Genomic DNA, 15,092 nt, shown 5'->3' on the forward strand with positions numbered 1-15,092 from the left:
AGATATCCACAAAAATGTGTATTCTAACTGAGGAATAAATTAGGACCCACACACACATACACACACAACTCAGGAGTTTTGGTCACATTATGAGTAGTTAACAGAAACTAATGAACCTCAAGATTTCATGCACATTTAAGCCACGTAGGTATTTAGAAAACTAATAATAATAACAGTATATAAATCAATCCAATCCAAAAAAATGTTATTAGCCAAGTGGTGGAAATGCCCACTGAAAAACCATTTCATTAAAGTGGAGAAAAAGCCTCAACTTTGTTTCATATACAGACAGCAACCCAATGAGTTTTTTAGCCGTTCTTATTATGTATCATGGGCAAAAAAACTCCACTATTCCTCAAAAATGTAATCTTTCAAAACGGGAACATATCCCACCACTGTGCAAAGGGAACAGGTAAAAGAACCTAAGAAAAAGTTACACTTATCTTCACAGCTGTTTTCAGAACCAGGATCGCGATCCGACGCAGTGATCTTCCTGCAATAACATGTTCGGCACTGAAGTGAAGATAAGGAATCAATGTCAAAATCCAAGAAGGCTCTTGATTCACCAACAAATGGCTGCTTCAGGGAGTTCCCTTCTATTCCGTCCACAATTTGACTTCACTGTAGCGCCTGATTTATAGCTCCTTGCCTCATGACATCGGAAATGACCGAGTTTGTGGGGACAGGGCGGAGACGGGGACAATTTTTTTCTCCGTGCCATTCTCTAGCTTAACGTCCTTTAGTAGGCATACCTCTTAAACTTGAGGCAGCCCAGGGGTTAAAAGTTTGCCTTGATAAACATTAGAACTTGATATGTAGTAAAACTTATCTTACTTAATAATAACTTTATTTCTATATACCGCAATACCACAAACAGTTCAGAGAAAGAGACTGTATACAGACAACAATATTGCAAAAATCTTTCAAAATTACATTAACATGGTAAGATTAATCAATTTTTCCTGGAAGTGTTTTAGAAGTTCATCATGGTAGAAATGGAGTCAGAGAAATTAAACTGACCAGTACTCATGGGTCTGTCAAAAATTAACTTTACCAGCTAGCAGGGAGAAGAGCCAAGATTTGGTTTTTCAGATAGATTTTTGTTTCTTTCAGACAGTTATATAAAGAAACAACTTAGGAAAGATTGTGGTTTATCAGTAGTACTTTGTCTAGGGGGGGAAATTAAAGAAAATTCTGGGACCCTTAGTTGATGATGCACACACAGTACATCAATTGGAAGAATTAAGGAAAGAAGAGAGATCTTGCAAGAAATAGAAGAACTAAAGCTAAAACTATCCCCCTCTTCTACAAAACCGCACCAGCTTTTTTTAGCGCAGAGAGCTGCGCTGAATGGCCCACGCTGCTCCCAACGCTCATAGGAACTCAATGAGCGTCGAGAGCAGTGTGGGTCATTCAGCGTGGCTCTCTGCACTAAAAATTGCTAGCGCGGTTTCGTAGAAGAGGGGGTATATTTTGTTTCAAATAAATATAAGCTTTTTCTCGATTTAATTGTTTTTCTTTTTCTAAAACTTTAGGAACAAAGACTTCTAATTGTTCTCAGCAACTGTCGTTATTTGGAGAGTCATACTTTTCTAAATGTGGCTGAGCATTTTGAGAAACACAGCTTCCAGGGAATAGAGAAAATAACACAGGTAAGGATGAACTTTAATTAGTATTGTGCTTTTTTATGGTAATGCATTTAAATACAGCTGGTAATATGTGTATTTTTCTGTATATTCAAAATTTGTGTATTATGTCATTAACTGTGAAGCCCTATCTTTCAAAATTTTGAGGTAGGACTAGGTCTGTCCAGGTCAGAATGTTCACCATTCCCTCCTTGCCTAACATGGAGTTTTTGTAATAAAATGCATATAAGGAAACAGTCAAGCACAGTAGGAGCAGCTGTTGCACAAACCTAACATACACAAAAAGAGTGGCATTACTCTTCATCTTCTGCATATAGGGGCCAAAGATTATGGAAGTGCTGATTTTTGGCACCTCAACATTTAAGTGTCAACAGCATAAGTATAGAAGCCTAGCTAAATATACATAAAAGCAGAACTAGTTGCAGAGTGAAACCCAAAAATGATTTTTCAAGGACATATCTACCAATATTCCTATCAGAGATAGGTAGGTATATAGGTACATATTTCAAGTCCTCACAGAAATAAGCACTTTGATAAGACATGCATGCCTCCAAGGTAAAGCAAAAATAGACAAGAAATTTATAAAAATATATTTCCGGTGCAGTGGGAATAGTACTCCTTCCGTTCTCGCAAGCATACTGCAGAAAGATGTCAATCATAGCTTTTGAAACCTCCTCCTCTTCCCAGGAGTCTGCTGCCCCCTTCAGTTTCTCTTTCTGCAGACGAGTATGAAAGGTGTCTTCTGATCTGCTTGGTTTATTTCTTTATTTTGTGACAATTTTGTGGATTTTTGCTCTAGTCTTTGTCTTTTTCATGAAATCAGAGATCCCTTTTGATAAGGGTCTACTCTGCCTGTTTGGATAGGAATAGATTTTAAATCTACATCTGGCAGGTGTATCCTTTGGGAACCTATTTCAGCCAGCCTGCTGAAGTTTAGTGGCACTCAGGTTCGTTCCCCTGGTGTTTGCTCACCCCTTTGATTTGGTCAAGGGCTGGTGTGCAGGCTGTTTAGGTGCTATCATTTCTTTGGGGTGTTCATGGTGCTGGCTGCATTTTTGTCTCCCCCCTTTTTTTTCATGTGAGAAGACTGGGGGGAGTTGAGTCAGTCCGTGGCGTGACTGGAAGCAAAGGGCCTCTCCTAGATCAGCATACAGCACACAGCAGTAGCAGCACCATTTCCCCAGCACATGGTCTGTGAGTAGGGCTGTGACAGCTTATGGGAAAAAAAATTTTTTTGGTCGGGGCAAAAGCTGTTTTTAATTGTTTCTATAGCTAGGGCCTTAGTCCCCCCACCCTAAAATCCTGTTTTTTTAGGTTTTTGGTCAGCGCTGAGGTGATCTTTAAGCTGTTTTTTTTAGCACTAAAATTCACCCTTGGCAGCCATCTTGGATTTTTCCAATATTTTTTTTCTATAAATCTTCTAATTCTAATACTTTTTTTCTCTGATTCTAATACTCCTATATCATTCCATGTTTGCAAAGGATGGATAGCATAAGAGCACCCTTGAGCCATGTTCAGCATCAAGCAAAGCAGGGAGGTGGGAACGTCAAATTTAGCTCCCATGCAGCCTCTGAGGCATGACATATGGCTTTTGAGCATATTAGGGGAGTGAAAATTTCCCCAGGAGCCCCGGAACAGCAGCACAGCGCACTGAACTGGTATGGAGGCTCTGCAGTCAAAGAAAAGATGTCTCCTTTCTAAAGGGGAAGGAAAGTTGCCTACTAAGGCCTTTACACCAGACTTTTTCTGCTCTGGTAGGCATAAGCACATGGCCAAAATATGCAATCTAGGTCCACTGAAGAGCAGCCCCCAGCACACACTTCTAAGAGCGCTTCTTCTATGAGAGCAGAGCTCCTCCCTGACTCTGATTGTCAGTCAGACAGGGATTCAAGGGACAAAAGTTCAGTCTTGATCCCCTTATTGTCTCAAAGCGAGGCCTCCCTGATAGGACATTCAGCCTCCTTTATTGAGGATTGGGATGGAGTCCCAGCCACGGACTAGGGAGAGGATCCCTCCATATGGAGGCTGTTTAAGTATTTGTCCCTATACAATGATAACACTTCCACAATAATTAAATACACATTGTCTGATGGTATGTTAAAAGTCAAGGTGCAGGTTGCGATGTCAGTTTTAAATGGAGGAAATAGCCTCAGACAAGGGCCCTCCCACCTCCACAATGGTGGAATAGCGGTGGTAGAGCGTTCACCTCACTGGCTAAAAAACCTCCTTCAACAAACAGAAACACTGCACTGTTTCAAAATTCAATAAAAAATGAATATATGTATACTACACGATAGATGAAAATTTCAACTTATCTTAGTTGATCAGTACACCGACGGTGGCCAGCGTTTCACTATTCAGCTACCTCAGGGTGTAACATCTCCTATCAAAGCTGTAACCCGAATGAAACATAAATTTAGAGCCGGATCAGTATACATCTTCTCAAAATGACAATAAAAAAACAATGCAGAACATACCTTTTAATAGGACGCTAAACGCGTCTCATGCCTCCAAAGATGGCTCCGCGGCGTGCAGACTGGATTTAAATACTCCCGATATATTGTCATTAATACCGGAAGTACCAACGCGTCAAATCTTACGACGTTCTTAGAAACACAGTACTAGAAAAGTGCTACATCCCCAAAAGGGGAAAGTAATTTAATCTAATTTACAGAAAAGATGAAAATGCACTCTCTACACCCATGCTTTTCTAACAGCTCGTGTGAGCCACAGCTGATTGATATAATGATATATTTTGGAATACAACAAGTCCTACAAAATTGGAAATCTGCTTCTTTATTGAATTTTACCTTTTGATGGAACTCTTTATGTTTGTATAAACGCTTTGAACAACATGCAACTGACAAATTTCATCTTCATCCTTTGACTCATTTCAGAAATATCTGGAAACCCGTTGACATTTATTTGCAAACTATTTAAGGGACTTCTGTTTATATAGCTATTACAGCTACACTTCCTGATATGTTTCTACTATGTTACTGACATTCCTGAACTGTACTTATCACATGATGTTTCATTTTTGTTAATCTTCAATAAAAAAGATTGAACTAAAGTAGATGTTCTGATAGTTAATAAAATTGTATGTCAAAGTAACTCCCAATATTCAGCCAACACAGTCAATGCTAGTACCAAGATTGTTACTGGAATTGACTATCCAAACAGAGCATCACAAAATTGCTTACAAAAATATTAAAAAGAGCCAGACCAAGGACTGACCCCTGTGTCATACAACTGGTGATGGCCTTATCTTCGACGGGTTCGTGTTCTAACGACTTGATGAGTTAAAAAGCCAATGAGAAGTCGATCAAGTACTAGTCCGACAAAATCCTCCAGCATCATTCCCATAGTAGATGTCAACCTATCCATCCACCTAGTTGTAATTTCTTATTTCTGCTTTTGTGGAAAAGGACCACTATTGTGCTTCCCCAGTCTTTCCAGGATCACTCCAGACCTTTTCAGTGCTTCTTGGCATTGTGTGACAGCCTGTGACACAGGAAATATTGTGCAGGTAGAAGGAAGAATGGATTCAACAAAATGTCAACATATCAAAGAAGCTAATGTTCCACAGTCAGTAAAGAGACTGAAACTGAAAAGAGGTTGGGTATTTCATCAGGACAGTGAGCCATGAATATCCTAAAATCAACCATGATTTACTGGAAAGTACGATGAATATTATTGAAAATCCCCCCCCCCCCCGACTTGAATATTATTGAAAATCTTTGGGGAAATGCCAATTATGCAGTACATGTAATGAAATCTGAAAATATTTCTCAGCTAGAAGACTGAACATTTTCAAGAACAAGAATAGAATGAGTCTTAACTTACTACAGGAAACTTTGAAAGCTATTATTTCTAACAGAGATATTACAAAAACTGACTGATGGAGTGTCCAAGCTTTTGCATGTGCCATATTCAATGTATAAAAACTGCAAATAAATAGTAATTATGCATTAACATTTTCTACCCTGTAGAGTTTGTATCAGTTCATGTTCACTTGGGGACTCATTGAAACATACAAATTGAACAAATTTAGTTAAATTTTTACACATAGCTTTACTAATAAGAACCCATTGACTGAAATTTCTAAAATTAAAGATGTTGGAAGTTGCTATCAGATTTCTAGGTATCAGACTTCTTAATAAGGTTTATTTATCTTGATTATCCTGTTCAAAGGTTAAACAACCTAATTTCCTTTACAAGTAATGTCTCATGACTGCAGAATTTTTTTTTTTTTTTCAAAGAATGAAAATGTCAGAGTGGGCGGCATTAGATGTCTCATTTTCCTGCCTTTTCATAAAGATTAATCATTTTTATGAGAAATGTTGTGACTTAAATCTCAAGCTTTGCATTGAGTTTATTTCCAGAAATGTGTGCATTGTTTACAAGTAGAATGATAGCCCATCCGGTACAAAGTGAAGACTTTCTGACTCTCAAAATTTAGTGTTCATACACCAAGATATCTTAGGTTACTATGTACATCCAGTATGAATTTTCTTTTTAAGTGGCTCATCCCACTGCTAAGTTAATATTTAAATAAGATTTTCAGTTTGCCCATGTGTATCTGTCCTTTGACCTCTAGCATAGAAAGGGTAAATTTTCAATATTAACTGATAAAAAATGTGCATATTTTTCAGCCCTCATATGATATTGAGATATGAAATATCTGTATAAATTGTACTTGAAGATCAGATTATTGTGTGGACAAAAAACACTCCTACTTTTTAAAAACTAGGGCATAAATCTCATAATAGGGTATGCAATTGCTAATCTTTATTCATGTCCATGTTGTAAAGGGTATTTTTCAGTGCATCCTATTGCAAATATTGTGCACTAAGATGTTTATTTACTAAGGGCTCCTTTTACAAAGCCGCATTAGCGGTTTAACGTGCGTAATATCGTGCGCTAAACTGCTGGCCGCGCTAGACGCTAATGCCAGCATTCAGCTAGTTCTAGCCGCATAGCGCAGGTTTAGCACGCGCTAAAAAGCTGCGTGCGCTAAAACCGCTAACGCAGCTTCGTAAAAGGAGCCCTAAGCTGTGTTGTATTGAATGTGAGTTTTAATACCCATTAAAAGCAGGAAATATTAAACTGAAAAAGTAAGGCAGATAAAAACTATACCTATCTAGTCTGCCTATCTTTGCCATCTATTTATCCCTTTCTCCCTTAGAAATCCAATGTACTTATTCCAAACTTTCTTGAATTCAGATATATTTTTCATCTCCACCACCTCCAATGGGAAGACATTCACCACCCTTTCTGCGAAAAAGTATTTTCTGAGGTTACTTCTTAGTCTAACCCAGGGGTGTCAAACTCAATTGCATAAGGAGCCGAAATGTAAAACATAAACGAAGTTGCGGGCCGAATTGTTCACTAAAATACTTAGGAGTCCTTTTGTTAAGGTATGCTAACCGATTTAGCGCATGCTAAATGCACACCTTAATAAAAGGACCCCTTAGTCTTAGTAGAAGTATAGGGTTACACCTTCTTCAACCCCCACACCAGCTCTGTGATGTAAACAAAATAAATAAAAAAGACTTTTCCTCTCTCTTTTAGGGCCTAGTTCACACTTGCTGTCTAACACCAGTTCTGGCAGGATACACATTTCAAATCTGACATTATAATCACAAAACAGAAAATAAAATTATCTTTTCTACCTTTTGTTGTCTGGTCATTATTTAAATCATGTTGGTCCCAGGCTTATGTACTTACATGCTCTTTTTTATTGAGATCTATAAAGCGCTATTTAAATTCCTATTGAATGATTGAGAACTTTCCTTAAGTTTTACTTATTCAAGTGTAATACTTGTATGATTTTGGTAAAATAAAGATAAAAACAATGCTGTTCATGAACCTACAGATGAGTGGCGCTTGTACCGATGGGCCAGCGTTAGGGGAAATTTGAAATTGTCTGGCGGGCCAGAGTTTGACATGTCTGGTCTATCCCATTTCACCTTCATCCTATGCCCCCTCATTTCAAAACTCACTTTCAATTAAAAAAGACTCGCCTCATGCACATTTATACCACGTAGGCATCTAAACATCTCTATCATATTGCCCCATTCTACCTTTCCTCCAAAGTATACATATTAAGATCCTTGTCCTCGTATGCCTTATGATGAAGACCACTGACCATTTTAGTAGCCTTCCTCTGGATCGACTCTATCCTGTTTATATCTTTTTGAAGGTGCGGTCTCTAGAATTGTACACGGTACTCTAATTTAGGCCTCACCAGATTCTTATACAAGGGGCATCATTACCTCCTATTTTCCTACTCTTTATGCACCCAAGCATCCTTCTAGCTTTTGCTGTCACATTTTTTACCTGTTTGGCTACCTTATGATCATTGCATTCAAGTGCTGCTCCTTTTTCATGCATAAAAGTTCTTTACCCTCTAAACTGAACCATTCTCTTGGGATTTTGCAGCCCAAGTGCATGACCTTGCATTTCTTAGCATTAAATTTTAGTTTCCAAATTCTGGACCATTCTTCAAGCTCCGCCAGATCCTACCTTGTGTTATCCACACCATCAGGGTTGTCTACCCTATGTAGTAACATGGTAAATGACAGCAGGTAAAGACCTGAACAGTCTAGCCAGTCTGCCCTATATTTGCATGCATTACAATTTCATGTTTAAATTAAAGTGTCTTTTTCTTAGTTATTTCTGGACCATAGACCTTAGAAGTCCGTCCAGTACTGTCTTTAGATTCCAACTACTGGAGTTGCAGTCAAAGCTCACTCCAGCCTATCCAAATCATCTCGTTTGTGGGATTCAGACCATGAAAGTCTGCCCAGCATAGTCCTCATGATCCAAATTTCTGGGGCTCCCATTGAAACCTTCCCAAGCCCATCCTAAATCAAATTGCCATAAATGGGACATAGATCATGCAAGTCTGCCCTGTACATAAGAACATAAGAATTGCCACTCCTGGGTCAGACCAGTGGTCCATCGTGCCCAGCAGTCCGCTCAAGTGGCGGCACTTAGGTCAAAGACCAATGCCCTAATTGAGACTAGCCTTACCTGCATATATTTTGGTTCAGTAGGAACTTGTCTAACTTTGTCTTGAATCCCTGGAGGGTGTTTTCCCCTATAACAGCCTCCGGAAGAGCGTTTCAGTTTTCTACCACTCTCTGGGTGAAGAAGAACTTCCTTACATTTGCACGGAATCAATCCCCTTTTAACTTTAGAGAGTGCCCTCTCATTCTCTCTTGGAGAGGGTGAACAACCTATCATTATCTACTAAGTCTATTCCCTTCATTACCTGGAATGTTGTTCAAAGTTTGTATTGTATTGTATAGTATTGTTTCCCTTTGAATGTATTTTAAATTGTTCATCGCTTAGAACTATGATTAAGCGATTAATCAAAAGAATTAATAAACTTGAAACTTAAATGTTTTGATCATGTCCCCTTTGTCTCCTCTTTTCAAGGGAGAAGAGGCCCAGTTTCTCTAATCTCTCACTGTACGGCAACTCCTCCAGCCCCTTAACCATTTTAGTCGCTCTTCTTTGGACCCATTTGAGTAGCACTGTGTCCTTCTTCATGTACGGCGACCAGTGCTGGATGCAGTATTCTAAGGGAGGGCATACCTTGGCCTGGTACAGCGGCATAATAACCTTCTCCAATCTGTTCGCGATCCCCTCCTTAATCATTCCTAGCATTCTGTTAGCCTTTTCACCGCCGCCGCACATTGTACAGACGGCTTCATCGACTTGTCGACCAGTACTCCTAAGTCTCTTTCCTGGGGGGTTTCTCCAGGTATCGAACCGGACATCCTGTATTCGTGTATAAGAATTTTGTTACCGACATGTATCACCTTACACTTATCCACGTTAAACCTCATTTGCCATGTCTCGGCCCATTTCTTGAGTGTGTTTGTCACGTTGCAGGTCTTCGCAATCCTCCTGCGTCTTCACTACTCTGAATAACTTCGTATTCTCTGCAAATTTAATCACCTAACTCGTCGTACCCAATTTCCAGGTTGTTGATAAATATGTTGAAGAGCACGGGTCCAAGCAGCAAACCCTGCGGCACTCCACTCGTGACGCTTTTCCAGTCTGAGTATTGTCCATTTACCCCTACACTCTGTTTTCTATCCACCAACCAGTTTTTAATCCACGTGAGTATTTCACCCTCGATTCCATGTCTCGCAATTTTTTGACGTAGTCGTTTATGTGGAACCTTGTCGAACGCCTTCTGATAATCCAGATATACAATGTCGACCGGGTCACCCTTGTCTATCTGCCTGTTTACTTCCTTGAAAAAGTGCAGCAAGTTCACCAAGCATGGACTTCTGGTCTGACCCAGCAGAGGCACTGCTTATGTTCTTATAAAGGGGATAGAAGGGGATAGATAGAGGATTACTATACAGGTCCTGATGGGCTGCCGCGTTAGCGGACTGCTGGGCACAATGGACCTCTGGTCTGACCCAGCAGAGGCACTGCTTATGTTCTTATGTTTCTTTGCTGAAGCTGTGCTGGCTGGTCCTCATCAGATCGTGTCCATCAAGGTGATCAATGATGCAGTCCTTTATCAGCGCCTCTACCATCTTTCCCGGTACTGAGGTCAGACTCACCAGTCTGTAGTTTCCCGGATCTTCCCTCAAACCTTTCTTGAAGATCGGCGTAACATTCACCACCTTCCAGTCTTCCGGAATCCTTTCTGATTTGATCAGCAGATTGGCTATTAGTTGAAGCAGTTCAGCTATAGCCCCTTTCAGTTCCTTGATTACCCTCGGATGGATGCCATCCTGTCCCGGGGGGTTTATCGTTTTTAAGCCTATCAATCTGCCTGCATACCTCTTCTAGACTGACTGTCAACCCTGTCAGTTTCCCGTCTTCCTTTCCTGCGTATAGCCTGTCGGCTTCCGGTATGTTGTGTATATCCTCTTCGGTAAATACAGATGCAAAAAATGTAGTGTTTGTCAGTGATGGTTTTGTCCTCCTTTAGTACTCCCTTTATTCCATGGTCATCCAATGGCCCCACTGCTTCCTTCGGGGGTCATTTGCCCTTAATATACCGAAAGAACGGCTTGAAGTTTTTTGCCTCCTTGGCTATTTTTTCCTCGTCGTCTCTTTTGGCTCCTCTTACTGCCTTATGGCATCTGCTTTGATGTTGTTTGTGCTTTTTCCAGTTTTCGTCCGTTTTTGACCTTTTCTATTCCTTAAATGAAGTCTTCTTATCTCTAATCGCTTCCTTCGCCGCTACAGTGAGCCACGCTAGTTCCTTGTTCTTTTTCCTCTTGGATCCCTTGTTGATACGCGGTATATATAGATTTTGTGCCTCGGTGACTGTGTCCTTAAAAAGGGACCTTGCTTGCTTTAGAGTTTTTACAGTGCTTATCCTCTTCTTAATCTTCTTCTCCACCATAAGTCTCATCCCTTCGTAATTCCCTTTTCGGAAGTTCAGTGCCGTGGCCGTCATTTTGGATCGATGTTTCGCCCCTGTGTCCAGGTTGAAGCGGATCATATTGTGATCACTGCTTCCCAGCGTTCTTCTATTTCTACACCTTGCGCCGGTCCTCGTAGTCCATTTAGAATTAAGTCCAGAATTGCATTTCCTTTCGTACTTCCTTGACAAGTTGTTCCAGGAAGCAATCGCCTACAGCATCCAGAAACTTGGCCTCCCTACCACAGCCAGAGATGCCTAGATTCCAGTCTATCCCCGGATAATTGAAGTCACCCATGATAACTGCGTTGCCTCCCTTGCAGTTGCATTTAATCTCGTCAATCAATTCTCCATCAGTTTTTTTCGGACTGCCCTGGGGGTCGGTAGTAGATGCCAATCTTCGTTTCCATTCCATTTGTTCCTGAAATTTTGATCCATTGAGACTCTAACTTATTTTTCGTTTCCGGCGTGTTCTCTCCAATAGACTCAATTCCCTCTTTGATGTATAGGGCAATACCCCCACTTTTCTGACCCACTCTGTCTCTGTGGTATAGCTTGTATCCTGGTAGCACAGTGTTCCAGACATTTTCCTTGTTCCACCATGTTTCCATGATGCCGATGATGTCAAGGTTATCTGTTTGTGCCATGGCTTCCAATTCCCCCATCTTATTGCGTTCATGTATATACACTTGAGTTTGCGGCCTGTTACTTTCTTGCATTTCCTTCCCTCTTGTGTCCCTTTCGATCCGTCAGGATTTCTGTCTTGCCTATGATCCAGTGAGTCTTCTCCGTTATCTTCCTGCACGGTATCCTCTGGATATACCGGTTCCCGAGCCATCGACTCTTGGTCGACTGTCGTCTTTCCCCCTCTTCCTAGTTTAAAAACTTCTCAATTCCTCTCTTGATGTTACTTACAAGTAGCCTCATTCTGTCTCCAGACTTAGGCCTTCAGTTTATACCATTTATATTCTAATTAGAGAACCTCTGTGACCTTCTATCACAGATTTTGGTATCATCTGCAAAGAGGCAAATTTTACTAGACAGCCTTTCAGCAATATCACAAAAATGTTAAGAAAAGGCTTAAGGTCCGAACCTTGCGGCACACCACTGGTAAAACAGTCCTCACACAAACCAACAATGGGTATCAAACCCCCAACCCTTACATTGCTGCACCTCAGCCCTAACCCTTAAATTAGTGGTTCCCTACCCGTCCTTGAGGACCACCACCCAGTCGGGTTTTGATATACCCCTGAGATTTGCATATAATGGAGGTAACTGTCATGCAAATCTGTTCCATGCATATTCATTAGGGCTATCCTGAAAACTTGACTGCCTGGTGGTCCTCCAGGACAGAGTTGGGAACCACTGCTCTAAAGCATGTTGAATTTTATATCATGAAAATGCTGAATTTTGTTATGATGCCAGGAGGGCATAGGAAAGTGCAGGGAATGTTCACTGTAGTTAACTTGTGTTACCATAGGCTCCTTTTACTAAAGGGCGATAGAGGTTTCAACCGTGGGCCGGCAAGGTAAATGCTGCGACGCTCATAGGAATTCTGTGAGCATCAAGCACTTACCTCACCAGTCCATGGTAGAAACCTCCACCGCCATTTAGTAAAACCCCAATGTGTGTCTGTTTAATCTGCTACAACATTAGTACTCTTAAGCAGCTTGTCTTGTGTATTAACATCATGGCTGACTTCACTTAAATGCCAGCCACATTCCTGAACATTATTACAGAGGTTTTGCACTTAGGGGGAAATTCTATAAGTTGGTGCTATGTGTTAGATGCCGTGCTAGGGCATGCTGAGTGCCAGTTCTGTAACAGCTTTTGTGAACATAGGTTTCATTTTAGAATGCTGGCATAAACCCAAAGATGTGCACACAATGTTAGGTACACTCATGCCAGGTCCATGAGTGCACATAAGTGTTCCATGATGTGCATGCAAATGACAATATTCTGTAAGTTGAGCGTGTGACATGGAGGCATGCCCATGTTACATGCCCATATTGCAATTACACACTAATGAACTTACATGCTATTTTACGTTATTTATATTATAGCTATAGTATACATTTGCACGTGAGAGCCAATTATCTCAGCACTTAATATGTGTATGACATGTGTGAAGACAAGCACACAGCTATCCATTTCAATTTCAAAGCACAATAAATTTTAACATGTATTAAGAGCAAACTGATTGTGCTTTGGTATATAGGCTCCAAAACATGTGTTAGTGCACTAAAATATGGCGACCATTGCCACCTCCTTCCATTGATAAAACCTGCCTATCTGAGTTTAAGAAAAGCACTTTGCCCCCCCTCCCCCGGTCATTGTCTTATCTTATAGTCTATGGTTGGTATCACCTTAGGTGTGTAAATACTGAGTGCACTGATAGCGTGTTCCCTTAGTGTTCTATGACAAAACCAAGTTCCATTATAGAGTAGGTTTCTAATCTGTATCCTTAGGGTGCCCAGATGGAGGCACACAGTTGTAGAATTGCTCTCAAGTTTTTTTATTTTTTTTGCTTTTATGATATATCTTTGGCAATTTTTTGCTTCCTATGGTAACATCTACCAACTCTTTAGAGTCTCATTTCTCTATTGTCCTCCATAGAAAATCACCAGTTCTCTCTCTATAGCTATTCCTCTTACTTTTCTGTCATGATTTTTCCCTTAGTCTGTCTTTTTTCTCATAGCCCCTCCCCTTCCTATTTGATTTTTATCCTGTCCCTATCTTGACTTTCTTTTCTTTTTTGCCTTTTTTCATTTTTATCAATTTTAGGTTACTATGGCTTCATTAAAGGAATTGGACGAAAGACTGTTTGAAATTTACATTGAATTAAAAGCAGACCCTATAGTTGGATCTTTAGAACCTGGCATTTATGCTGGATATTTTGACTGGAAGGACTGTCTTACACCAACAGGTAAATTGTAAATTTTATTCTATAATTCCTGCTGACGCTGTAATCTATTTAAAAGTGAAAAATGCGGTATAACGTTTCGTTTTTTCATTTTTATTTACATTTTCATAGATTTTAAAATTGTGATGGTAATTGTGAAACCTTGCTGAGATTTCCAGGGAGCATAGTATGCTACACTACCAGTATTTATCAATACTCCAGTATCCACAGAAAAGACTCAAATTCTTAGGTCTATGAATGATTTAACACTGGGTTCCCCACGAACGTGCGGTGCGCTATGGGAGAGTGGCGGTCCGCACTCTTGTCCCAAGGTGTGAGGTAGGGTTGAATCCTATAATCCAGGGCAAGCAGTTGCTTCCCCCATGTCTTTCTCAATAACAGACTATGGACTTTTCTCCTGGAAAATGTCCAAACCTTTCTTAAAACCATCTACACTATCCGCTCTTACCACAACCTCGAGCAACGCGTTCCAGAGCTTAACTATTCGCTGAATGAAAAAAAAAAAAAAATCCTCTTATTGGTTTTAAAACTATTTCCCTGTAACTTCATCGAGTGTCCCCTAGTCTTTGTAATTTTTGATGGAGTGAAAAATCGATCCACTTGTACCCGTTATATTCCACTCAGGATTTTGTAAATTTCAATCATATCTCCCCTCAGCCGACTCTTTTCCAAGTTGAAGAGCCCTAACCTTTATAGTCTTTCCTCATAAGAGAGGAGTTCCATCCCCTTCATCATCTTGGTCGCTCTTCCTAGAATCTTTTCTAGCGCCACTATATCTTTCTTGAGATAAGACCAGAATTGAACGCAATACGTAGTTTTTTTGGCCGCTGCCACCACCGTACATTGAGTGGAAGGTTTCATCGTATTGTCTACGATGACACCCAGATCCTTTTCTTGGGCCCTAACCCCCAAGATGGACCCTAGCATCCGGTAACTGTGATTCGGGTTATTTTTCCCAATGTGCATCACTTTGCATTTGTTCACATTAAATTTCATCTGTCACTTGAATGCCGTTTTCCAATTTCCTATGGTCTACCTGCAATTTTACACAATCCACATGTGTTTTAACAACTTTGAACAGTTTAGTGTCATCTGCAAATTTAATCACCTCACTAGTCGT

General features: G+C 40.3%; 1 protein-coding gene across 5 annotated transcripts in view; it reads left to right on the top strand.

The window, feature by feature from the left end:
* EXOC2 (exocyst complex component 2) overlaps positions 1–15,092 on the top strand; it is a 273,747-nt gene that overhangs the window by 203,299 nt on the left and 55,356 nt on the right. For all 5 annotated transcript variants that reach the window (XM_033934892.1, XM_033934888.1, XM_033934890.1 and 2 more), the window contains exons 22-23: positions 1,536–1,652; positions 13,834–13,975. In XM_033934892.1, coding sequence (XP_033790783.1) covers positions 1,536–1,652; positions 13,834–13,975 — 259 coding nt within the window. The remainder of the gene's footprint in view (positions 1–1,535; positions 1,653–13,833; positions 13,976–15,092) is intronic.

Source organism: Geotrypetes seraphini, chromosome 2, assembly GCF_902459505.1.
Source record: "Geotrypetes seraphini chromosome 2, aGeoSer1.1, whole genome shotgun sequence".
Lineage (NCBI taxonomy): Eukaryota > Metazoa > Chordata > Amphibia > Gymnophiona > Dermophiidae > Geotrypetes > Geotrypetes seraphini.